Source organism: Chelmon rostratus, chromosome 4 (genome assembly GCF_017976325.1).
Source record: "Chelmon rostratus isolate fCheRos1 chromosome 4, fCheRos1.pri, whole genome shotgun sequence".
Lineage (NCBI taxonomy): Eukaryota > Metazoa > Chordata > Actinopteri > Chaetodontiformes > Chaetodontidae > Chelmon > Chelmon rostratus.
Window position 1 is genome coordinate 15,284,691 of NC_055661.1, and position 22,875 is coordinate 15,307,565.

General features: G+C 39.9%; 3 protein-coding genes across 5 annotated transcripts; 2 read left to right on the forward strand and 1 right to left on the reverse strand.

Annotated features, from left to right (window-relative positions):
• Positions 1 to 3,745: 3,745 nt before the first annotated feature.
• Positions 3,746 to 8,078, reverse strand: dynlt2b (dynein light chain Tctex-type 2B). 3 transcript variants are annotated; one of them, XM_041935800.1, is made up of 6 exons: positions 7,969 to 8,078; positions 7,417 to 7,550; positions 6,643 to 6,712; positions 5,983 to 6,046; positions 5,792 to 5,883; positions 3,746 to 4,445 (listed from the first exon to the last, which is right to left on the reverse strand). In XM_041935800.1, the coding sequence occupies exons 1-5, from the start codon at positions 8,013 to 8,015 to the stop codon at positions 5,836 to 5,838; spliced, it is 363 nt and encodes a 120-aa protein (XP_041791734.1). In that variant the 5' UTR covers positions 8,016 to 8,078; the 3' UTR covers positions 3,746 to 4,445; positions 5,792 to 5,835. The 3 variants fall into 3 exon arrangements, with proteins under 3 accessions (XP_041791734.1, XP_041791732.1, XP_041791731.1); XM_041935798.1 differs by having other exon boundaries at positions 5,787 to 5,883; XM_041935797.1 differs by lacking the exon at positions 3,746 to 4,445 and having other exon boundaries at positions 4,460 to 5,883.
• A 1,298-nt stretch (positions 8,079 to 9,376) lies between these two features.
• LOC121605728 (receptor-transporting protein 2-like) lies at positions 9,377 to 11,117 on the forward strand. Its single transcript, XM_041935778.1, has 2 exons — positions 9,377 to 9,620; positions 10,507 to 11,117. The coding sequence occupies exons 1-2, from the start codon at positions 9,472 to 9,474 to the stop codon at positions 10,835 to 10,837; spliced, it is 480 nt and encodes a 159-aa protein (XP_041791712.1). The 5' UTR covers positions 9,377 to 9,471; the 3' UTR covers positions 10,838 to 11,117.
• A 154-nt stretch (positions 11,118 to 11,271) lies between these two features.
• LOC121605430 (5-hydroxytryptamine receptor 3A-like) lies at positions 11,272 to 22,761 on the forward strand. The gene is made up of 19 exons (XM_041935336.1): positions 11,272 to 12,040; positions 12,220 to 12,274; positions 12,532 to 12,698; positions 13,036 to 13,080; positions 13,208 to 13,314; positions 13,538 to 13,707; positions 13,992 to 14,155; positions 14,596 to 14,806; positions 15,359 to 15,550; positions 15,667 to 15,851; positions 17,886 to 17,949; positions 18,484 to 18,647; positions 18,877 to 18,921; positions 19,341 to 19,447; positions 19,629 to 19,798; positions 19,990 to 20,153; positions 20,533 to 20,743; positions 22,135 to 22,344; positions 22,478 to 22,761. The coding sequence occupies exons 1-19, from the start codon at positions 12,014 to 12,016 to the stop codon at positions 22,759 to 22,761; spliced, it is 2,742 nt and encodes a 913-aa protein (XP_041791270.1). The 5' UTR covers positions 11,272 to 12,013.
• Positions 22,762 to 22,875: the final 114 nt, after the last annotated feature.

The following is a 22,875-nucleotide window of genomic DNA, read 5'->3' on the forward strand; positions in this document are numbered from 1 at the left end:
ATATTTTATTTGTTAAAGAGAATTTTGTGCGCTACATGGCTGCATTTTCCGCCAGCAAGGTTACATTTTTGCTGAGCATATATATTTTTCTCACCTCTGAGAAAAAAGCTTTTTAGGCAGAGAGCTTGATTGCCGATAAGTGGGGAAAAAGCACAGGCATGTCCATGATGGATGACTGTCTGCCTGTTCAGACCAGGTCAAAGGCACAGGTGAATGCTGTGCTTTAAAGAGGGGAAAGAGAATAGAAGAAGCTTATCAGGCCATTTGGGGATGTCTGCCAATTTTTTGTTCAAATAAAAAGTTCGAACACTCGATCTTAAGGCGCTGTTCCATTCTTCCATTTGGACAACGACACCAGATTCTGAATTGACTTGAATGTGCTGAATGGAGAGATTTCAGTTTAAATTCTACAATCTGTGTCAATAATGCCACAAAATGATGTGTTCAGTGAAGCAAGTCTAAATCTTGTAGAAAAAAAAAAAAGGAAGGATTTTTGTAAAAGCAATAACTTAAAATTCAGCCAATAAAACAAAATCCACTTTGAGTGTAGCATCTAATCTACTCAAGCCACTTAAGCAAATCAAGCCAGTCACAGTATTCCCCTGTCTCAAACACCGCAGCATTTCTTCCAATACAACAGGCAGAAAGGGAGCAGAGAGCAGAGTATAAGAAAAGGATATGCAGAAGTCGCCACAATCACTGCTCCCAGAGCAGCGAACACCCAGCAGTCATCTGTCATTCACATGGAAAAACAACATCAAAACCACTGCTTAAATCGTAAAGAAGTGCTGTGCATGAGGCTGCACAAATAGATTCAGATCTATTATAAACTGCTGAAAGACAGGAAAAGCAATGTGAGGCTGCAGTATACTTCTAAGTGTAATGTTAATTAAAAACGTGCACAGTTTTCTGAATGTAATAATCAATTACCATATCAACTGACATTCTTAAGATACAACTGTACAGTATGCCTAGTCTTAGTCACATACTAATACTTTATGGTCACACAGCGTAAAAGGAACATAAATACTGAATGATGCATACTGTGGATAGCGTTGCCTTCAAATACTATATTCACAGCCACTTCACACACAGTTTGCGCAATCGTCAAGACAGCTGGGGAAGGTGAGATTGGAAAGCTTCTAAAAGGGATGTCAGTCCGATTTTTGCTGTATTTAATCTTAATTGCATCTCAAGCCCCTCAAGAGGAACTTTTCGCCGAAATGGTCAGGCTGCAAAATTACCCAAGATTGAAATTAAACAGATCGAGATTAAATTAAAGACACTGAAAACAGGGAGCAAGAACATTAAAAAATGTTTTGCTTTGAGAAAGGGGAAGGAAATGGGAATAGAAGAACCACCTGTTATCATTTTTGATTAAGAAGATCACATGCTTTAGATAAGGCTACTCAGGAAGGTGTTTTATGACTGATTTGGGGAAAAAATGTGGCATATGGTTTTACATTAGCTGATCATATTTAGCAATATCTACGACACACTATCACTGATTTACTACAAAATGCAAATTCCTCTATAATTTGAGAAGAGATTATCATGGCAAGAGCATATTTGTGATGCACTTGAGCTTCTAGAAGTTCATTCACAACTCAGCTGTACTTTGTAACCAGAAATAGAGAAGCTAAACTCTACCTTGGCATGTATATGTAATCAGAGGATGAGTCATTTGACTAATTGATTCAGCTAAGCTTGATCACTTCAACGGCTCACTTCTGTCTCATTAGTCCTTATATATCATCTGGAAAACATCTAATTTTCCATCTGAGGGGCTCACTTGCTGAAATTAATGGCAGTTACAAAAACATAAGAATGTCTGAAAATGACCTTGCGTCTAATTGAAGATGTCTCAATTTCACCTGCAAATTACAGGGAAGAAGAGTTGGCAAACATTTCAGTAATGGACTCAATTATCATTGCTAGGCAGATAACTGGCAACAGTTGTACTGTTGCTGAAAAGTACTGTTGCTGTGTGTGGTGTGAAAATAATATTGAGGTTTAGAGTCAGCCTTTGAGGATTCATACATCTGAAGTGAACTGAGCAAAATAGCATGCCACAAAACATCTCTTACAACAGTTCAAAATGGAATTAAACCTCTCTACCATGTCTACTTCTCATGGCCTGATGTCTGATTTAGACTGAGCACCCAATTTCAGGTTGGCTTGGCCAGGCACTGCAGTCTTATTTTAAGACTCTCCTGTAAAATGAGTACAAGCTATTTCATTTGGTCTTGCAAATCATGTACTGACAAATCAGATAACAGGTTGTGCTGCTGCCGCCTCAAAGACACCATCACTTGAGGGTGTTGCACAGCAAACAATAAGTGTGTCTGCATCCACCAATTTACGTGCATAATTCAGAAAACAGTCGAAACAATGGATAAAGGTTTTGAGGCTTGACCAAGGTGGAAAAGTTAATGTATCAATGAAAACAAACAGCAACAATGTGTGATGGAAACAGACTTAGCAAACTAATCATGATGACCATGATGCATTGCCTAAAAGTCACTCAAGCTTCTGCTCCACTGACTAAAATAGGGGCAGAAAAAAACATCAGATCTGTGCGACCTGATGAGCTGACTTTAAAGGTCCAGTGCCTACGATTTTGTGGCAACTAGCAGTGAGGTTGTAGATTGCAACCCATCGCATTACCCCGCGTTTTCCATGTGTGTAGGAGAACTCACAGTGGCTACAAAGCCCCAGAAAAACTAGAAAGTGTTATCTGGAGCCAATGTTTGGTTCGTCCTTTCTGGGCAACTGTAGAAACATGGTGGTGCAACATGGCGTATTCCATGGAAGACACCCTGTTTCCTCTGTAGATATAAAGAGTTCATTCTAAGGTAACAAGAACGTTATTTTCAGGTAATTATACACTCATGAAAAACATATACTTATAAAAATATTATATTCTATCTCTGCCATTTTTTGGCAAATAGTATAGTGTCAATCTAGGGAGGTGTACTTGGGTACATCGTGTCCTTAGGTGCCTCATATACTGGAGGTGTTTTGAGAGTCATCAGATTCCAGTACAAACAAGGCCAAAGAGGTAAAAGAACATTATGGGAAAAACAACAGCTGACAAGACACCAGTATAAACAAAACCAAAAAGCTAAAAGAGGGATTATGGGGACGTATCTTAACCATGTATCCACGGCCCCAATAATAGTATAAAAGGTGATGTTTCCACAAAGAAAATCAATTTGTTCTGCAGAGCATACTCGGGCTTTGTGATTGGTAAAGAGCATAAAGCTCTCCGGACCCAACTCTTCTGGACTCCGACATTCATTTCAGACTCTGTGCTTCTCCTGAAGAAAATCGGACCTAAAAATAAGGCAGAGAAACTTAATCTGAACCTGATCCAGTCAGAATCTGGTCCGTGGCGAGGCATCAGAAAATCCACTTCAATAGATCCCTTAAATCTTATACACTTGTCCTTTGACGTTCCTCAAATTACCACATGAAACAAAATGCCATATTTCTACCATGTTTTCTGCAATATTCTCCATTTGAGATCAGACTGGCACTCTTTATTGCATTTTATTTTGTTGCACGCACTTCTTCTGCAATGGTTTAATGGCATGCGAGTGGACAATTACTGCTACCGGCTGCACATTAGCATTTGAATAACAGTACTGAATTGAAACATATGCATTTTATTTAGCAGATTTTCAGGAAAATTTGTTAAAATTTGCACTATATAGACTGAAACTTGATTATTGCATTTGTTGGGTTTTGACTCAATAATCTTTTGTCTGGAGAGTGGTTGTGTTTTGCTAATTCCTGCTAAAAACCTTCATGATTGCAGAAGGTGGACAGGCCCAGTTGAGCAGCCAGGCAGAGGAACTTGGGAGGAAGCTGCTTCCTCCATCATGACCCCCTCATCCACTCTTACAGTACAGTGTACTGCATCAACACAACAAACCTTTGATAGGCACAATTCAACCAAATCTTGAGCCTGCCTTCACCAAGAGGACTCCAGGATGAGGGCAACTAAGAGCCAGTGACATGCAACCAGCTCATCGCTGGCCCTCATCTCTTATGATGCACTGTGAGAGGACAGTACTTTTTAAATAGATTTTACTGATGACATATGTTTCTACAGTGTTCATTTGAACTGGTTTATAGTTTAACATCTAGCTGTGCACATGAATTACAAGTTATTATAGGTTTAGGCTTTTATTGTCACCTTATCATGTGTCTTGGCATTTTAGGGGACTAGTACAGTATGTGTTTACATGTCAAGACCCAGAGCAACATTACCACATCGAGTTGTTTCTGGACCAATATTCCCTCATTGTATCCCTGGTTTGGTACACCAGCTCCCCAGGAAAAAATATTAGGACAGTTGAGCGCAGTTGATGTTTCACCAGCCACTCATTTAGACCATTTCACAGTGGGCTGGTATGTCTATATGTCTGCCAGTGGTTTACCTGTGAACCAAAGCAATGACCAGAATGTTTATGAGAAGTGCAAAGATGATTCTCCACAGAACTGCCATTTCATTGGTCATTTCATTCAAAGTCACAATACTTAATGTCAAATGTATTTGTGGAAATAATATAATATATAATATATGCATGAAGCAAACCCACCCCCATGTGTAAAAGCACACTATTGTATTAAAATTGTAAAAGTTATAGAGTTTATTTCAAAAAAGCTGCTACCATCTCAAACTACTGCTTCAAAATTAATATTATTTTTAATTACAATTTGAGGGAAATGTTTTGGGGTTTTTTTAACATGTTCTGTGTTTGTGTGACAGACATTTGTCCTCACTTTCTTGCTTGTCTTGTTTTGTCTTTCAGCACATTATGACTGTTGAAATATAATGGCAACAAGACACAAAATCCAATCTCGGTCACTTCAGGTATGGTATCTCATGCAGATACTTGCCATGTGACCATAGAAATACCACATACCTAAAATCACAAATACAACTCAAACCAAGAAATTATGTTTGACTAGAAATGCGTAAGTTGGCAGTTTTATGTTTTAATCACTCGCTTTTTCGAGGTGCCATTTGTAGCATTTTGATCATTGACATTTGATCAAAAGTTGTGATATTTCAGTTTTTTAAACTTTTTTAAATGTTGTCACTGTCATCAAAATGCAAAGCTAAATAACTTCCGTGTTAGATATTTGTTTACTGCTGGATAGAACGCCCACATTAACAGAAAACAGTGTCAAAGTCAAACTAACTTGATTTAATATTGAGTTAGTTCAGTCATAGCAAAACAGAGAGGCAGCAGTGTCACCACTTATAAAGGTGGTGATAAAGGTGGTACTTGACAGTGGCTCAAACTGTAGTAAGTTTTTCCTGTTCAATTACAGGAGCTGGCCTACAGTAATTATCCCTGTCAGGATGTTGTCAATCAGACAAATACTGACCTCTACTGTAGGAGCTGTGCAAAGTCAAGCACAAAAAGTGTACTACAAATGCAGCCAGAAGTACTCCCAAGCACTGGATACAATGACTGCTGCTGTCATTAATATTTGCTTGTTTTGAGGTAAGAAATGATACTTGTCAAAGTATCATCATTTTATGATCCATAAATGAGGCATCAGTCTTAATAATAAACATCTAGCCGAGTCAGGAAATCCTCCTGAAATCCTTCACTTTAAAATCAGTACAGTATTAGCACAGATATCCATCACTTCACTGTATCTCATCTGCGTTGATCTCTAAATGCAGAAATTACATACAGTTGCTTTAGGTCACCGCACCATAAGCTGGAAATGCTGACCGAAAGCAGTCTCATTTGGATGTTCACCTCACATCTTTTCATCTGAAAGAATTCCCTGTCATTCGTCCTCTTGTCTTCAGTAGTAATAGCTTCCGAAAACTGCCACCACACAAAACAAGCTGTCCTGCAAAGGTAAAACACATTTCATTGTTTTAAAAAAAAAACTGTCATTGAGTCTGTTTTTCCACTCTTACATCTTACTGACCAGAACAAAGGTACCTACATTCATGAAAATATCTTCTGCATAGTTGTCTGTGTCAGCATCCCACAAACACCTTGAGGACATCCTGGTACAACACAAAACAAGACAGATGAGATCGTGTCACTAAGGTCATGGATTCATTTCTGAAAAACCTTGTACAATGCTATGTAATACCAATTTTACAAAACTGCATTTTTAATTCAATGGTACTGATTATGTATATGTGAAGAGCAGAGCTGAGTCAATATCAGCTACTAGCTGCTACTACTACTGAAACATCGCTTGAATGATGCTATTTTGAAATCCTAATCCCGCTGCAGGAAAAAAAGGCTACGAAAGCTATTATAAATGAAATAATGCTATCATCCCAATGTCATAAAAATGATTTTTTTTTTTTTTTTTGCTGGAATTCTTAAAATATTTTTGTTATTACTTTTAAATACATTGCAGTAGAAGTTCTGGTGTTACTTAGTTATCACTGAAAGGTTGATGGTAAAGTAAGGGCCAAAATTATCTCATCTCTGGCTGCCTCTCAGTCTCTGTTCCCTATAAAATAGTCTTCGGCAGTACAACAAGTTTTACACCTGCTTTCCACAGTCAACAGAGTATCCAACTAAAATAAAGTAGGTTTACAAATTGTAATAGCTATGTTTTGTTCACCAGTACCAAATATTCACTCACTTAACTCCTTGTCCTCGTTGTTCTCCGATGACCACCTGCACGACAAGCTTGTATCTGTCAAACCCAGCATCTGTTGAGGAAAATGAATTGTGAAAACATTGTGTGGGGACAATACAGGGGTGGGTGCTTATATCCTACATTGACTGTGTAGCATGTTCATCAGTAAAGTATTTTATTAGAAGGATTTGTTTTACTTTTGAGATATTTTACTGTTGACTATATTTGTTCGGACAAAAATCTACTTTTATAGCATGTTATTCAGCTTCATTCTTCTTTCTACATTATTTATTCAGTTCACATTGTACTTGTTTTGCTTTCCTAGCAATTTAGCCTGGTTCTGTACAGCCAGCCACATCAATCAAAAGCAATGGTTCATTTCATAAATGACAGAAGATCTGTGGTCTGTTCCCTTTACAATCACAATGATAGTGAATGTATAAAACCTTCTGTACAACATTTCATAAGTAACCTAGTTTAACCCAAAAGTACATGTTCAACCAAGAATCATGTCAGTTTTTCACAATCTAGTTTTGTTTACATTTTATTTAGCTGTGTATTTCGCTAACATCAGGCTAAATCTGCAGATCTGTAGTTATTTGACTGGTATTCAGAATATTAAATCAGTCTGAGAAGTAACACTGTCATTCAAATAGGTATTTGGATGACAACTTACATTAAGTAATTATTTCTGGACAATATTTCAAACTTACAACAGTACTTAGATATTCTGATCTTCTGGGTTATAAAACAAGGAAGTGAGAAAACATCGCTCACTCTTCACTTTGTCCTTAATGCAGTCTGCCAGTGAACGGGACAGCTCCGGGACTTCCTCTGCGTCGTACCGCAACCCAGACAGTCGCTCTCTCACAATTTCACGAATACACTCCTTCACAATGGCTGGCTTAAACCTGGATGATTTAACAGTGAGCAACAGGGCAGGAAACTAACAGTCAGCTTCCACAGGTGGCCACAACTCAGTTTACCAACACTGGACTGGTGACTGCTGCAAAATGTCACTTTTCCTCACACTGGCCTCACAGCTATTGTTAGGTTAACTGACACACGCTCCGTAGCTAGCTAACTACAGTTTTTACTACTTCTTGAACTACTGTCACTTGAAAACGCAACCATGTTATTAAGACTAACGCCACTCTTAACGTTAATGGCATTACAAGTTTAGTCACGCTAGAAAACACGTAGCTAGCTTAGCTTAAAAAGTGGCTAACCTAGCGATAAAAACACATCGATAGCATTGAACACGCCGTCTGAAAGCTAACTCCACTTGGTAGAAATGCTAATAACCACTAACCACTTTGACCAACTCACTTGTGCTGGTGATTAGGTCGTATGAGATATGTATCTGTGCCCTCCATCGCATGCCAATAACATTACGCTAGCTACAACAAGAGAGAGGACGCAAAGACGGTAACAAGCTAACGTTTGTAGCGTTTTAGCCGTTGCCATAGCGACGTCTTTTTCCATTTTCCTGTTTCAAAATAAGAGTTTGGTAAAGACGTATTAATTGAACAGTAAAGATTAAAACTATGTAATCGGTAATACGTGGGGGTACTTTTTTTTTAGGTTTTTACATTTAGTTATGCCAGAGTCTTGTAAAGATCTTGCCTTTGTTTTATTAATTCGCATTTTAGTTGTTGTGTTATTCCTCCTCCTGCTGAAAAACATTATCATATTCTATTTAAAGCTCCGGAAAATGTTGGGGATCTGCTTCCTCATTTTTATTTTTATTTAACAAATTCATTTTCCAGCTTCCGGCTCCAGTGCTTCCGTGGTGGTTTTCCCCAACTGTCTTATTTTGAAATGTGTTGGAAATAAGAAGTTCTGTCATTGCTTTTGCATAGAAAAATTCAATTGATGTGAGAGGCCAGTAATTAGAATTTGAGATCATTTTGTCACACTTAGAAAAGAAGATATAAATGATCACTTTACACACAGTTACATATGTTCACATGTGAAGCCATCTTGTAAAACCACGGACTGATTTCTTGGCAGCTGGAGCAGTTGGGGGTTAACGCCCTTAATCATTTCCTCATGTGTTGGTTGATTCACTTGTTTTTTTATACCATTATGTGGGGTTACTATGTTATAGTTTCATTCATTTTACCATTTATAATCTTCATTTATTCATTTTTACATTTAAGATTTTTCATTTATGATTCTTTTACCATTTAGAATGTGATAAGTTTCTTTTTGTTGGTTACGGGTGGCTCAGCTCCCATGTGAGAATAAAACCTCAAAGCAGCAACTTACTTACGACTATTGTTTTACATTGAGACACAAAATCTGTTCTGGAAAGTCCCCAACTCTCCAAGTTAAGCATCAACACATTGGCTGTTGTCTGACCAACAGATCAAGCAAATGCTCATTCCAGAGCTGTCATGAAACCTGCTCTGAAAAGTGCTCAACGTGTCTGAGTGCTGCTGCTTATTCATAATTGAAAAGTGATGTCAATGATAACCATAAAGGCACCATAACTACCCAAACACACACAAAGCAGTTAGGGTACAGTTTCATTACAAGGTCTATCCCCACTTTTGTTATGTCTCTGTATAAGCAGGCTTTTAGCCATTTAGCCGTCTGTTTTATAAATGCATATCATCTGACTACCCTAGCAAAAATAAATTTATCCTCCATCCCCTTCATATTACAAAACTTAAGGAAACCACTTATCAGCCTTTCAGTTTCACTTTCCCCAAACTCCCTCTAGAAAGTTCAGCCTGAGTCACTCTGACAAGCTGTTTGTGTACTGTACAGATCAGCTGTCAGAGTTTTGTCTCATCCTCAGCCGCCAGCTCCACTGACACCGTCAGGATGGCACAGCAGGAGTGGAAAAGCATCTTCCAGAACAAAGCAGATAGCCTTCCACAGGGAGACTCCTGGAGTCTGGAGTTTGATGACAGAATTGTGCCTAACAGCCCAGACCCGGGCTGGGTGCAGTACATCAGGAACACAAGTGCAAGGTCAGTGGACTGCTGTCCATAAGACTTTATTAATCCCCAGCAGGGGAAATTCGGGTATTACAGGCAGCAGGTAATGGCATTTTTTGGTTAGAGTTAAGGGAGTGAATGTAGATAATGCCATGTCCAGTGTGAGCAAAGATGGGTTATTTTAGACTTAAATATATCCTGAGAGAGGACAGAACATCTAACATCAGCTGATGGTGCCAAATGACCACCAGTTTCAGACTGGCAGCACTTGAATGGCAGCAAAGGAAATGTGGTTTTATTATGGAAGCAGGATGGCCGGAAGATACAGAAGCTTCGAAGCTTGTTTCGACTCATACATTATGTCACATAAATGTCAGCCACGAAGTTTAAATGCATGAGCTCACAGTGAGCACAAAATACACCAATAAGGTACATGTCAGCAACAAGGTTTTATATATATGCTTTATGGACAATTCACACATTACTTCCCTTGCACAATAACATCTGAATTTAATGCAGCACTTCTGCACAAAAGTATTAGATTTAATAATAAGGCGCAGGCTTCTTGGACTTTTATTGCACACAAATCTAAGTCTAAAACAATTAAAATCAGGGAGGTGTTGTGCTTCAGCCCCAGTCTTGAAGGGCTGCTGCAAGTTTTGCAAACCACCAGATGTCACTGTGCTGTGGAGTTTGAACCATCAAATCTTCACTAGCTTCAGTCTAACAACATTATTTAGTCACTATTTTGAGTCGGTCAACTGACTTTTAGACCCTTTTATGCATTAATCTCGTCTTCCAGAGCATTGTGACTTCCACGAGGTGTGTCTATAACTGTCTTTTTGTTAAAGGGCCAGTTTAGACTTCCTTTAACTTGGAAGTTAACTCCTTAACTCCTTTAACCTCTGTCATTTTCAAGGTTCAAATGCACCAAGTGTGGCAGAGCCTGGCCTTCCAACTGGGTGAAGGTGGTCTTCCATATGCGCCTGACACACGGGCAGGGCCAGGTCAAGGTGAGGCGCTTCCGTCAGAACTGCAAGATGTGCGCAGCAGCTCCCAAGGAGGAGCCCAGCATCACCTCCGAGAACATCGACATCCTTCTGGAGAATCTGGTGGACAAGATAAGAATTAAATGCTACCACGAAGACCTGGGCAGAGGGAACAGACCGTTTGTGAACCTGGACGTCAGAAGTCCCCATGAGCCTGCTCATTGTGAGGCCTGTTCTCACGGCATCTGTACAAGGAATTGAGCTTGTGTTGCTTTTAAGTCAGACTTATGTTAATTTAAAATATATATATATTTTACTCTGAGAAACTCAAGAGTTTTAATGATGTCTTATGCTGAAGCTCATATTAACAAAGCATCAATCCTATTAGACTTTCTCTCTTGTCACTCTGTTGCATTACCCACTCTATCATATCTAAAGCTTTCATTTCTATTCTTATTGACAGTCAGTTTCCTTTAACATATTTATTTGTCTGTTCAAATGCATTAAACAAACAGAAATATCAGATAAATGAAGCTTTTACACGCAATAAACTGAATGTGTGTGAGTTGTAGTGTGGGTTTTTTTCTGTGTTTTTAAATATTTCATATAGGTTTCATTTATTAATTTATGTCTAAATATAGAACTAAATGAGGGAACGAAGGCCTGTCAATGAACTTTGACACTCGAAGCATATATAAAGGAGTCACTAGGATCTGTAAAGAGTAGAATATTTAAATAATATTCGGAAGTTAAGAGTCTAAGACACACAGAAAGTGACATACAGCATTTCTTGTTGAACAGCAGTTAACATAAAGAAAGGTTGGTTTGCAGGAGGTTTGGGGATTAAAGCATTTTTTTATTGGAACAGACTTATGCAACCTGTTTAATTCTGATGGAAAGGATGGGCTTGCGGTGACACCAGAGGACACCTGGTTCTCACGGGCCATCCACTGTGTATTTGCGTACGACCAGCAGGTGCGACGCTGATGCCGCTGTGGTCAGTCTTGGCCATCTGCAAGTCACACGCCACGGCGCAACTCAATAACTGCAGTTTATCTTTGTTTTGTATGAAACCACTTGCAGGGAAAGTAGCTGCCTTGCAGAGTTTTACATTTCCCACATCATTTGGCAGGGGTTTGCCCACAGCACGCTCGGTTTACAGTGGCACTATGTATATCTTGGCCACTAAAGCTGAATTTGTCTTGCAAGAGTTAGACTGCCAGGTAAGTGGAGGTATGCCTCTCCTGTGTGGCAGCGGTTATTTATGGATAAGCTCAGCAGTCTATTTAGAAGTCTCTGCTTTTCATTCAACTGACAACTAAAACAAATGTTTCCATAAAGCAGCGTGACGATTATTCTGTGTGCTCTGCAGGTATGTGATACTGGAGAAACTGCTTTCGACAGATAACTAGAGGAAGATATTCACTTCTTGACATCATGACATCCGAGGATACTTTGCTGAAGGTAAAGTATCTTCTTTTCGTGCATATTCTATGTTTTATTAAGTGTTGTGTCCAAGGCCAAATAAAAATCAGTTGATTATTATTAATTATTTTAACCTTTTCTTTAAAAATGAATCCCTCAAACTAAATGGTTTGAATATTTTAGTTGCTTAAATTAAAACAATTGTTGTTTTATTCTAGTGTCTCCCTCCATCAGCCCAGCACAGTCTGGTCATTTTTGTCATTCTTGTACCAGGTAAGAGCATCAGGCATAAGGTGTTGCATCTCCAGTTCTTCTCAAGAAACTCTGATAGTAAGCCAAATGCAGGGAAATTTACACAGCTGTTTATTGTGCCTTAAATTGAAAAGAAGTTAGTTGAAATCCCAGCGATTACTGGAAACAAATGCTGAGACGGTCTTCATATTTGTTAGTTACAGGTGTGCTGTTCTGTTGAAAATCAAACAAGCCGAGGCGTGTTCATGACTGGACTTTATATCTTTGAACCCTCTCAGCAGCTCTCTGCAGTGCCGTTGAGGTGAACTGCTCTGAGCCGGACCAGCCCTCCTTGCTCAAGGCTCTGACTCCAGTCTTCAACCTGAGCGCCATACGACCCGTCATGAACATGTCAACCCGCACCAACGTCAGCACCTACTTCATCTTGTATGGGATCCTTGGAGTGGTATGTTCAGCCCTCAGTAGATAAGTATGAGTAGCATTATACAGTGCAATGAGTGTGTATTATAGGATCAATTATTTTGCATTAGTATGAGACTATTGGAAACAAAACTCAAATCCCTAACAAGCAATATCTGTACCAGGATGAGCTTTAAATATATGATTTAATATCTTTTATTTAATATTGTTTCCAGAAGAGTAACACCATATATACTGCTATTCAACCAAACGAAACCTGAATGAAACCACCTCTTTATGTGGCTGTGCTTCACTGAGACACCCTTCATGGATTCGTGTCATCAAAACACACATTAAATAACACAGCTTTTCGTCTCTTCCAGGATGAAAAGTCTCAACTCTTGATCACTTACATTTGGCTAGATTATGTAAGTACTGCAATCATCATCTTAATTGTTAGCGATGGAGGGATGATTGTGGGATTCTTTTCTGTGAATGTTGTGATTATTATGGCTTACCTGCTTCGTGCACTGACACCAGCTTTTATTGCTTTAGTGGTGGATGAACGAGTTTCTCATCTGGGATCCAGTCCAGTGTGGGACCGACAGGATTTCTCTTCCCAGAGACAAATTCTGGGTGCCAGATATTGTAATCAATGAATTGTGAGTCCCATCATACTTTACCATTTAGACATATGAACATGTGAAAAGACCAAAACAAACAATTAATTAGTCCGTGTCTCAGGAAAAAGTGAAGAAACAGGAAAATGGAGCCAAAACTATATGAACATCATAAAAAGTCGTTAAAAGGCTAAATTAAAGGTGCCATGTGCTCATTTTACAGACATTACACTCATAACTCCTCTGCTTACGTCCTGTCTTGCAGCATGGATGAAAACACAGCGCCCTCCGTCCCGTATGTGTATGTGTTCAGCAATGGGATGGTGCACGACGCTCAACCGGTCAAAGTTGTCAGCTCCTGTAACCTCGACATCTACACCTTCCCCTTCGACATACAGAACTGCACTTTATCTTTCAGCTCTTACATCCACTTGGGTAAGACACTCCACCAAACGTCTCATTTCCTTTCCTCAACACTTGTGTATGCTGGTTTGGACAAAAGCATAAGAAATGTAAATGAAAAGAGGCAGCTTTCGTTTTTGTCCCTTCTGTAAGCAATAATACAAACTGTCCTGATATCAGATTCTTCTAGCTTGAGTTAAACATCGAAAAAATCAGCACGAATGTAATGACACTATGAATTCCTTTTGCTCTGTAATGTGGATATGAGCTTTGACTGGCCTTGATTTTAATATATTTCTCGATTCTTCTCTCCCCAGTGGTGGACATAAAGATTTTGCTGGGGAAGTCTGCAGAAAACATCACAAACTTCTCAAAGAGGGTGATGACCACCATGGGGGAGTGGGAGCTGCTGGATATCAGCGCCCACACATTCAGCCAGGGATTTGTTGATGGTCAACAGGTCGATCAGCTTGCATTTCATGTATGTTGACGGTAATGTCTGTAAATTGGACTAAATGGACATTAAACATTGCATTGCAGAGTGTATATTTGTGTTGAGAGCCAGCAGACCTGCTGTTTGTTAAACTGCTTCTTTATTTACTTCTTTATTCCGTCTGACACATTTGACTTGCATAAATCCAGCATACTTAAATATATCAGTCCCATTCAAATCCTGAATAATAACATTTGGTGTCTGTTTAATTATCAGTAAGCTTGAAACACTTACCTGTACTATGAGCATTGTCCAGCTTATTTTACTAATGCACAGTTTCTACATGCTGATCCGTATTTTCATGTTGTGCTCAATAATCTAAAGTTGGAAAAATGAGTTAAAATAGCTATTTTACACGCCTTGTGGCAGTCTTTCAGAGGAATGAGCAACTTTATTTAAGTGTCAAATGTCAAATTTTCCCTCTGCAGATCAGAGTGAGGCGCCGGGCCACCCTGTATGTGGTGAACCTGCTGATCCCCAGCTGCTTCCTCATCACAGTGGACCTCTTCAGCTTCCTGCTGCCTCCCCAGACTGTGGACCGATCCTCCTTTAAGATGACTCTCATCCTGGGCTACACGGTCTTCCTGCTCATCATGAACGACCTGCTCCCCATCACTGGAAACTCTATACCTCTCATAAGTCAGTGTTGCTTACTAGTATTATTAACTGAAACCTATTACATCTGCATCAGGTTTAAAGAATGATGAACCTTCTCTCCTTACACACAAATCAATGACTGAGAGAACTAAGTTGAGTGAAGTCAATGTAGAGCATCTGCATTAATCTAAACCATATTGGTATTTACTGTGTCATTAATTTCACCTGTTCGTAATTCCAGCCTGCAGGTGAGATGTGGATCTGTGGTCCTCAGTGGACCTTTTTGCCATCATCATTAAAGAGCTAACAGGTTTTCATTGCAGAAAGCACATGCTTCCAAAGATACTCATGGACATTTGGGACAGGTGGTGTAAATAAGTGTTAAAACTAGCTGTAATCTTGATGTTCCATAAACAGATGCTGTGGGCAAACTGTATTTAGATTTACATAGAATTTACATTTGCATTTCCCAAAAGGGCTGCAGAGAGGTTCTCATTTTTGACCATCATAGGCAGCTGTCCCCTTGCTGAATATACAGTGAATATACATTCTGACGTCCACTGACAGCCTCACTCTCTCCCCCATCTCTTCCAGATGTGTTCTTCTCTCTGTGTCTGGCTCTGATGGTTGCCAGTCTTCTGGAAACTATCCTCATCACCAATCTGCTGAGCGGCTCCACTAACTTCTCTCCCATCCCTCGCTGGATCCAGGTGTTCGTTCTGCAAATTCTGGGCTACCTTGTTTGCCTGCCAATGAAGACTCAAGAATCTTCAGGTATAGGCTCAGGTATACGGTTTTTATAGGGTCTTACAGTGGTTAAATACATGTAAGAAATTTAGAAATGTAAGATATTCGGAGTAGATCAGCTTGTTAAATATTGTTTTTCATGATTGCTCAAAAAGCGGACATGAAACGCAGTGATGCGGTGGCACAGACAAAAGCTGATGAGGAGCCTCCAGAGATGGGGACGGCGGCAGAGAGCAAGGCCCTTCGGGAGCTGAGGAGCCTGGGCAGGGACCTCCGGGCCATCCGCCTCCGGGTGGAGCAGCAGCTGGGTGTGAGCAAGAGCACGGAGGAGTGGATCCAGGTGGGTTTCATCATAGACCGCCTGCTGTTCGGCCTCTACATCATCTTCATATCAGTCAGCTTCATTACCATCATAATAATCTGGGTGAACTCATACATTCAGTAGACAAGTGCTATCTCTTTAAAGGGGCTCCATTTATGTAGCTACAGACTCAAATGTTTGTTAAAGTTTGATCAATATATTGATTTGTTTTGGAGCCAAGACCTTTATTCCTACTTTATTCCTAGTGTATTATTGTTAATAATAACAAATGCTCATATTATCGCTATTGGAAATTAAATTAGCTTTACTACATTAGCTAGATGTAGTTTTAAGCCTTCTGTGTTATACTGTGCCATTTTAAAATTGAGGAAACCATTGTACACAAAATAAAATTACTTGAAAAAATTTCATTCAGTTTTTGATTGACATTCATTTCAAACATAATAATCATGTATCAATGTTTTTCTATTCATTTACTCGTTTTAATGCCAGAATTGAGGCCTAACATCCACAATCAACAGTCAACATGAGTAGAAAACGTAGTTGTCTGCTAGCAATGGCTCCCCAAGACCAAAATATAACAATGAAATAAATCACGGAGGATAAATAGCAGCTGTCATCTGATCAGAATAGGATAAATAGCAGCTGTCATCTGATCAGAATTTTAACAAAGCTCCCAACAAAAGGTTCCTACAATAAGTACATCATACATACTGAAAGATATAATCACAATATAATCAAGAAATAACTAATTTGCAAACTAGCTACATGTTTAATGATGCATGTTTTGATTATGTGTAGCTAATGCCTTTTGAGAATGTTATTTCTGTGCACTAAAAAGGGTAGACTACATGGCCAAAAGTGTGTGGACATTCAGTCGTTAGACTGATTAGACTAAACCTGTGGGCTGGCTCACCTTTCAATTCATCCTAAGGGTTCTGGGTGGGTTTGAGGTCAGAGCTCTGCACCACAAAGCTGGAAACACATAGTTGTCTAAAATATCATTGAATGCTGTTACATAAAGATGTCACCTAAACAGAACCAAGCCCAAGATACAGCTCCATACTTTCGGCTGAGTGTATCTTCTACCCAAACTCTGTAACCACGTGCAATAACGTAATAAGATAACTCTGTGCTTAAAATGCTATATGTGATTAGTTTTCAAGTAAACATCTTGCATTTAACTATGCGCTGAACTCACCAGGCTGTACGGTGGCCCTGAGGGTCAAAACGCAATAACATTTCACAAAGCATAATCAATGCTGAAAAGTTGTTTTGTTTCGACCCTCACGGCCACCGTGAGGATGCAAGCAGGAGGGTAAAATTATTTACAGAAATAGCATCGGATCACAGTGTGCACGTTCGCAGTGCATTGTAAAACAACAATCTGAAAATAATCCTTTTCTATCTGGATATCATATTATGGTCTCCTGCGGCTGATTCTTTTTACACAAACTCACCTCTAGATGTCGGTCTTAAACTGCATCATGTGTGGTTCACCCGCTTTGACCTAATGTTAATGTTTGTAACTGTGGTCGAATGTAAGTAGATGCATTTACTCAAGCATCGTACTCAGGTGCACGTTCAATGTGCTTGTGCTTTACTTAAGTATTTCCATATTGTGCAACTTTATACTTCTACTCCACTACATCTCAGAAGAAAACACTGTCCTTTCTACACTGTTTTATTCACTAATTACTTTTCAGATTACCATTTTTCATATCCATCCTTTACACTGAAAACCATGTATTTTCATTGATTTTTAAGTTTTCTGATAAACTGATTAAGTGCTGCTTTATGAATTTTCCCCCTGCTTAAGATAAGTTAACTATTTAAAATCCAGTTTGGATTAGCTGGAAAATGCATCATCACAAAGCTGAAAACAGGCCTAATGCTAAACTTCATATCTAACAGTAAAACACCGACAGCGACCATTTCAATGAGAACCTATACTACTATTTACTCAAGTAAATAGTATTAGAGTATTTTTTACAGTGTGGTATTAGTACTTAAGTAAAGGATCTGAACACTTCTTCCACCACTGGTTTTTAGTGCCGCCTGCCGAAAGTCAAGCCTTCTAAGGTTCTATTCATCTTCATCTCTGTGCTCATGTGTGGTAAGTACAGCTCCTTCGATACAGTTATTCAAGTCAGCTGTAGTCTGCCAACATGTCCAGGATCCAAGCAAGTCAGAAGCTCTATAATGGTATAGCAAACTGAGGAAAAACAGAGATTTTTATGAAAAATACAGCAGTGTTATCAACATACCACCCTGTATGTGGTGGAACAGACAAAAGTGCCATGTTAAATCCCTGTTGATTCAAATGATTGGTAGCAAAGTGGAAAGCCACAGCCACAGATTTTAATTCCTGTTAAAAGGGTCTCTGGGTTTTGTTTGTCCACTGTAATGTATAGCAAATGCTTGGGGACTGTGTCACAGTTTGGATCCTTTTCAGTCTGCAGTCCTTCTGACTTTGCCTGGAGGAATTCATTTGTTAAAGACATGAGAAACATTAGCTAATTCAGCTACATGCGTGTGTTCCTTCCTCAGGATGGATATGCATACAGTTTGGAAACACCTTAAACTGCTGCTGGTTGCTGCAGCCAGTTGAAGGTCTGCTTTAATGGCACACTTCTTCTGTCCTCTGCAGCTCCGTGCAGCGGCATCATGCTGAACTGCTCTAAACCTGACACACCCTCCCTGCTGGAGGCTCTCAGACCGGTCTTCAATCTGAGCGCCATCCGGCCTGTCACGAACATGTCAACCCCCACCACCGTCGACATTGAATTCATCCTGTTTGGCATTTTGGGAGTGGTAAGGGAATTTACACTAGCCTACAACCACTTCAATATTAGGTCATGTTAACCTATATCAACTGATTAACTGTTTGATTTTTTAAAGTTCAACAACTTGCATACAACTTCTCTGTGGTTATGTCAGCCAACAGGAACATTACTTCTTTTTTAGTTTCTATATGGTCAAAACAACTCTCCATAAAATTAAAAGAAGGAATGCACACGTCCATATGTTGGTTCTATTTCAGGATGAAAAGGCCCAAGTCCTGACGACGTTTATCAAGCAATCTTTGGTAAGTACTTCCTTTACAGTCAACTTCACACCTGCCTAGCAATAATAAAACTGATCATCTCTCTCCAGCCTTGAGAATTTAGAAAAAGACAGAAGTTGTCGGTCTGGATCATAGAGTAAGCTTTTGGGCTGATCCTACTGTATTGATAGAACATGATGTGATCTACCAAAGAACTAATCAGATAGTGTTACTTATTGTTCCAAAGTAAAAACGTCCAGTCAGAAAGAATAAAGGCTGTTTGGCTGTTGCTCAGTTCTGTTGAAATGGGATCATCTGACATTTCAGAGTGCAGCCGTCACACCTGTGACTGCTTGAGCTACAGAGCTAGTGCGCCCACCAGGCATCACCTGGAAACTCCAGTTGTGTAGTAGCGACAGGTACATGCTGTCTGTGTTGTATCTGTCTGATGTGTGTTGCAGAAATGGAGAAATGAGTTTGTCGAGTGGGACCCAGAACAGTGTGGTTCTTCATGGATCACAATTCCAAGGAAACTGCTCTGGATACCGGATGTGGTCATCAATGAATTGTGAGTTTCTTGGCAGTCACAGATTCATTAACAGGTTAATGAATCAACACAAACACTCTTGTGAAGGTCATGATTTAAATCTTATGAAGGTTTATATTTTACAAATACAGGCATTCGTATGCTTACACAGAAAGATTACCAATCACATCCACTGGGTTTTCTGTCTTTTCTCATCCTGCAGTATGGGCAAGAACTCAGCTCCGTTCGTCCCTTACAGTTATCTCTTTTCTGATGGCTCCGTGATTGATAAACAGCCTGTCAGGCTGGTCAGCTCCTGCAGCCTCAACATCTACAACTTTCCATTTGACATCCAGAACTGCACTTTAAGCTTCAACTCCTACTTACACCGTGGTACGTAAAATGGGGCCAAGTCGTATTTTCTCTTGTTAATGTTACTTCAACAGTACTGGAGACATACAGACTGATTTATTTGTTGCATCTCTTTTAACATGAATTATGTTAATTCAATGCAGCGTTTGTAACGTAGTTATAAATTGATTAAATCTAACAAAAGCTCTGATGATGTTACATTTTTTTTCCAGTGCGTGCTGTGCAGATTGACCAGGCATTATCTTCAGAGGAAATATTTAGATACTCGAAAAAAGCGATGAAAACTATGGGTGAGTGGGAACTGGTTGGACTCACAGCGGAGAAAAAAGAACTGCCAGCTGGAGATGGAGAACCTTACCAAGAGATTCGCTTCTTTGTAAGGAAATACTTCTGACTGAAAGTCTCATGTTTTTCAGTTTTATTTATTCACACATCAGGAAAAATGACAGAGGGTTGAAGAGGATTAAAAAGTGATCCGAGAACAAATGGAGTCTGTGTCACCAAATATTTTGCTCTATAATTTGTACATAAAGAAATTAGTTGATTGTGAGGATGTATGGCTGTCATCTTACAGAGTCACCATTAAACTTTAGGCATTAAACACTCCAAATTGTGTTAAAATGTCAAGTCTGTGTTCTCGGCTTGATGTGAGCTGATGCTGAACTGTCACATGCTGCATGGTCTCAATTCTGTTGCAGCATTTTCTAATTCTGTGAGGTTTACCAGCTGCTGTGTATCTGTCGGCACTGCTGCAGGTCTCAGTGAGGCGTAGGGCCACCCTGTACGTGGTGAACCTGCTGATCCCCAGCTGCTTCCTCATCACAGTGGACCTCTTCAGCTTCCTGCTGCCCCCTAAGAGCGTCAACCGGTCCTTGTTCAAGATGACCCTCATCCTGGGCTACACGGTCTTCCTGCTCCTCATGAACGACCTGCTGCCTGTCTCTGGAAACACCATACCTCTCATGAGTCAGTTCACAATGTCCTCTACTAGTAGCCATTGTGGCTCTCGCACCCACTACTGTTACTGGTACTGTTGTTGGACCAGCTCCAGCATCAGTATATGAATCCAGTTTGAAATCTGGCCAATACATACATGTGAAAAAAGACACTGAAGAATGTTTTCTTGGGTCTCAAAACTGAGTAGCTGTAATAGGGCTCCCAATCTTAGTTTGGGTGTATATTTAGAGTATCCTCCCAAAGGAAGCATGCCTTAAAAGACAGAATGCAGCTATCACATCATTCCACCTAAACATGAAATACAAGTGCAAGGAAAGTGAATCATTCATGGTTTCATAGCATCCGTCTAGCCTTCTCTGTGGCGTTTCATATTGATTTAGTTCAAACTACATAAGAGCATTCTGGACTGCTTCCTGTTTGTATATCTGAGTTTTTAACGTAATATGATCATAAATCCGGCTGAAGGAGAGGCTTCGCCAGAGGATGTGAAAGTGCAACATTTCAAATGTGTCAAGCCATGAGGACCAATAAGCCTCCAGGTGTCCTTAATAACCTACTGAAGAAAGTAAAGCATTGCCCCTCATTATGTTTATTTCCCAAAATGCTTACCTTTTTTAAACTTCTCTTTTTAGAAATGCACTTAGCAGAAAATTTGCCCTTCTGGCTAACTCTCCAACTGCCAGGTTGGAAATCTCCTGCGTGTGGTCAGTTGATGGTGCTTATAGCAACATTTAGGAGTTTAGAAACCAGTTGGTGACCAGTGCCACTGTTATGTCGTTCAGCACTGTTGTTGCTAAGGCCTCTGGGAAAGCTCTTTGCCTCTACCCATCATGAGCTTGGTAACACACGATTTGGTTCACTTGCATTCACACAGGTAGCATCATCATAATTTTTTTTTTATCTGTGCAGATTTATTAAGTCAATTGGAAACACATTTAATGAAAAAAAAAAAGTTGATGTGTTGTAAACTTATTTCCCCCATTGTATGTTTGTTTTATTTCCTTTAAAGGACCTCTATTGAGCGTTTTAGCATCTTTCAGTTCTTTGTTTTGCAGCAGACAAAGCTAGCGACTAGCTGGTGAACATACTGGAGCAGTTTGCAGCTAAAAAGCCTGAGAAGTTAGTGGAGATCAAAGCAGAGCTGAACACAGGGGTGTTATATGGTGCTTATATTCAACAGAAGGACATAAACACAACTCTAAATGAGTGGTAATGTTACTCCACAGCTGCCTGATGTGTAAAACAACATTTTTTTGTTGCCACATTCACCATAGGGGATATACTGTAAGCCACTGTTGGCCAAAAAACATCTAAATACAGGTTTCAGCCTTTAAATTATTGTTTTTTCTGCCTTCATTTAACTAGTGTTTGACGTGTTATTATCATCATTATTCTCTCAGATGTGTTCTTGTCTCTGTGCCTGGCTATGATGATGGCTAGTCTGGTGGAGACAATCCTCATCACCAACCTGCTGTGTGGCTCCGCTCACTACTCTCCAGTCCCTCGCTGGGTCCGAGTGCTTGTTCTCCACGTCCTGGGCCGCCTGGTGTGGCTCCCACCGAAGCCCAGACATCCAGAGGACACAGTCATCCGAAATCCTGCTGCACACGGTAAGATGTCTGACCTAAAATGGGGTTTAACACAGGCAAAACTAGTCATGCGGTCGTTGAGCTGCAGAATGATTAAAGTAAAAAGAAGCAATCAGAGGCACCATTATTTCCTCCCTCATCTCCTCTGCCACAGAAATGAAAGTCTCCTCTCTGGCGGCCGAGGACAGCGATGGTCCAGAACAGAAGGGACCGCTGGACAATGCCAAGGCCCTGCAGGAGCTGAGGAGCCTGGGGAAGGACGTCCAGGCGCTCCAGCTTGAGGTGGAACGGCAGCTGGATGGAAGCCAGGGCTCAGAGGAGTGGATCCAGGTGGGTTTCATCATAGACCGCCTGCTGTTCGGCCTCTACATCCTCTTCGTATCAGTCAGCTTCATTACCATCGCCTTAATCTGGATTAACTCGTACAACACATCCTGAGTTTGTTTTTGAGTTTGTTGGTTTTTTGGTTGTTGTTTTTTTTTTTCAGATTTTGGTGAAACATCATTTGTTAACATGCTTTGCTGCATTTGTTGTAAGCTATTACTAAACCCA

Excerpts from the sequence above, each read along its gene's own strand:
- dynlt2b (XM_041935800.1), bottom strand. The coding sequence starts at position 8,015 with ATGGAGGGCACAGATACATATCTCATACGACCTAATCACCAGCACAA. Across the intron at positions 6,713-7,416 it reads CATTAAGGACAAAGTGAAGA|ATGCTGGGTTTGACAGATAC; the intron begins GTGAGCGATGTT and ends TTTCCTCAACAG. Across the intron at positions 5,884-5,982 it reads CAGAAGATATTTTCATGAAT|GACAGCTTGTTTTGTGTGGT; the intron begins GTAGGTACCTTT and ends TTACCTTTGCAG.
- LOC121605728 (XM_041935778.1), top strand. The coding sequence starts at position 9,472 with ATGGCACAGCAGGAGTGGAAAAGCATCTTCCAGAACAAAGCAGATAGC. Across the intron at positions 9,621-10,506 it reads ATCAGGAACACAAGTGCAAG|GTTCAAATGCACCAAGTGTG; the intron begins GTCAGTGGACTG and ends GTCATTTTCAAG.
- LOC121605430 (XM_041935336.1), top strand. The coding sequence starts at position 12,014 with ATGACATCCGAGGATACTTTGCTGAAG. Across the intron at positions 13,315-13,537 it reads GATATTGTAATCAATGAATT|CATGGATGAAAACACAGCGC; the intron begins GTGAGTCCCATC and ends CCTGTCTTGCAG. Across the intron at positions 19,448-19,628 it reads GATGTGGTCATCAATGAATT|TATGGGCAAGAACTCAGCTC; the intron begins GTGAGTTTCTTG and ends CTCATCCTGCAG.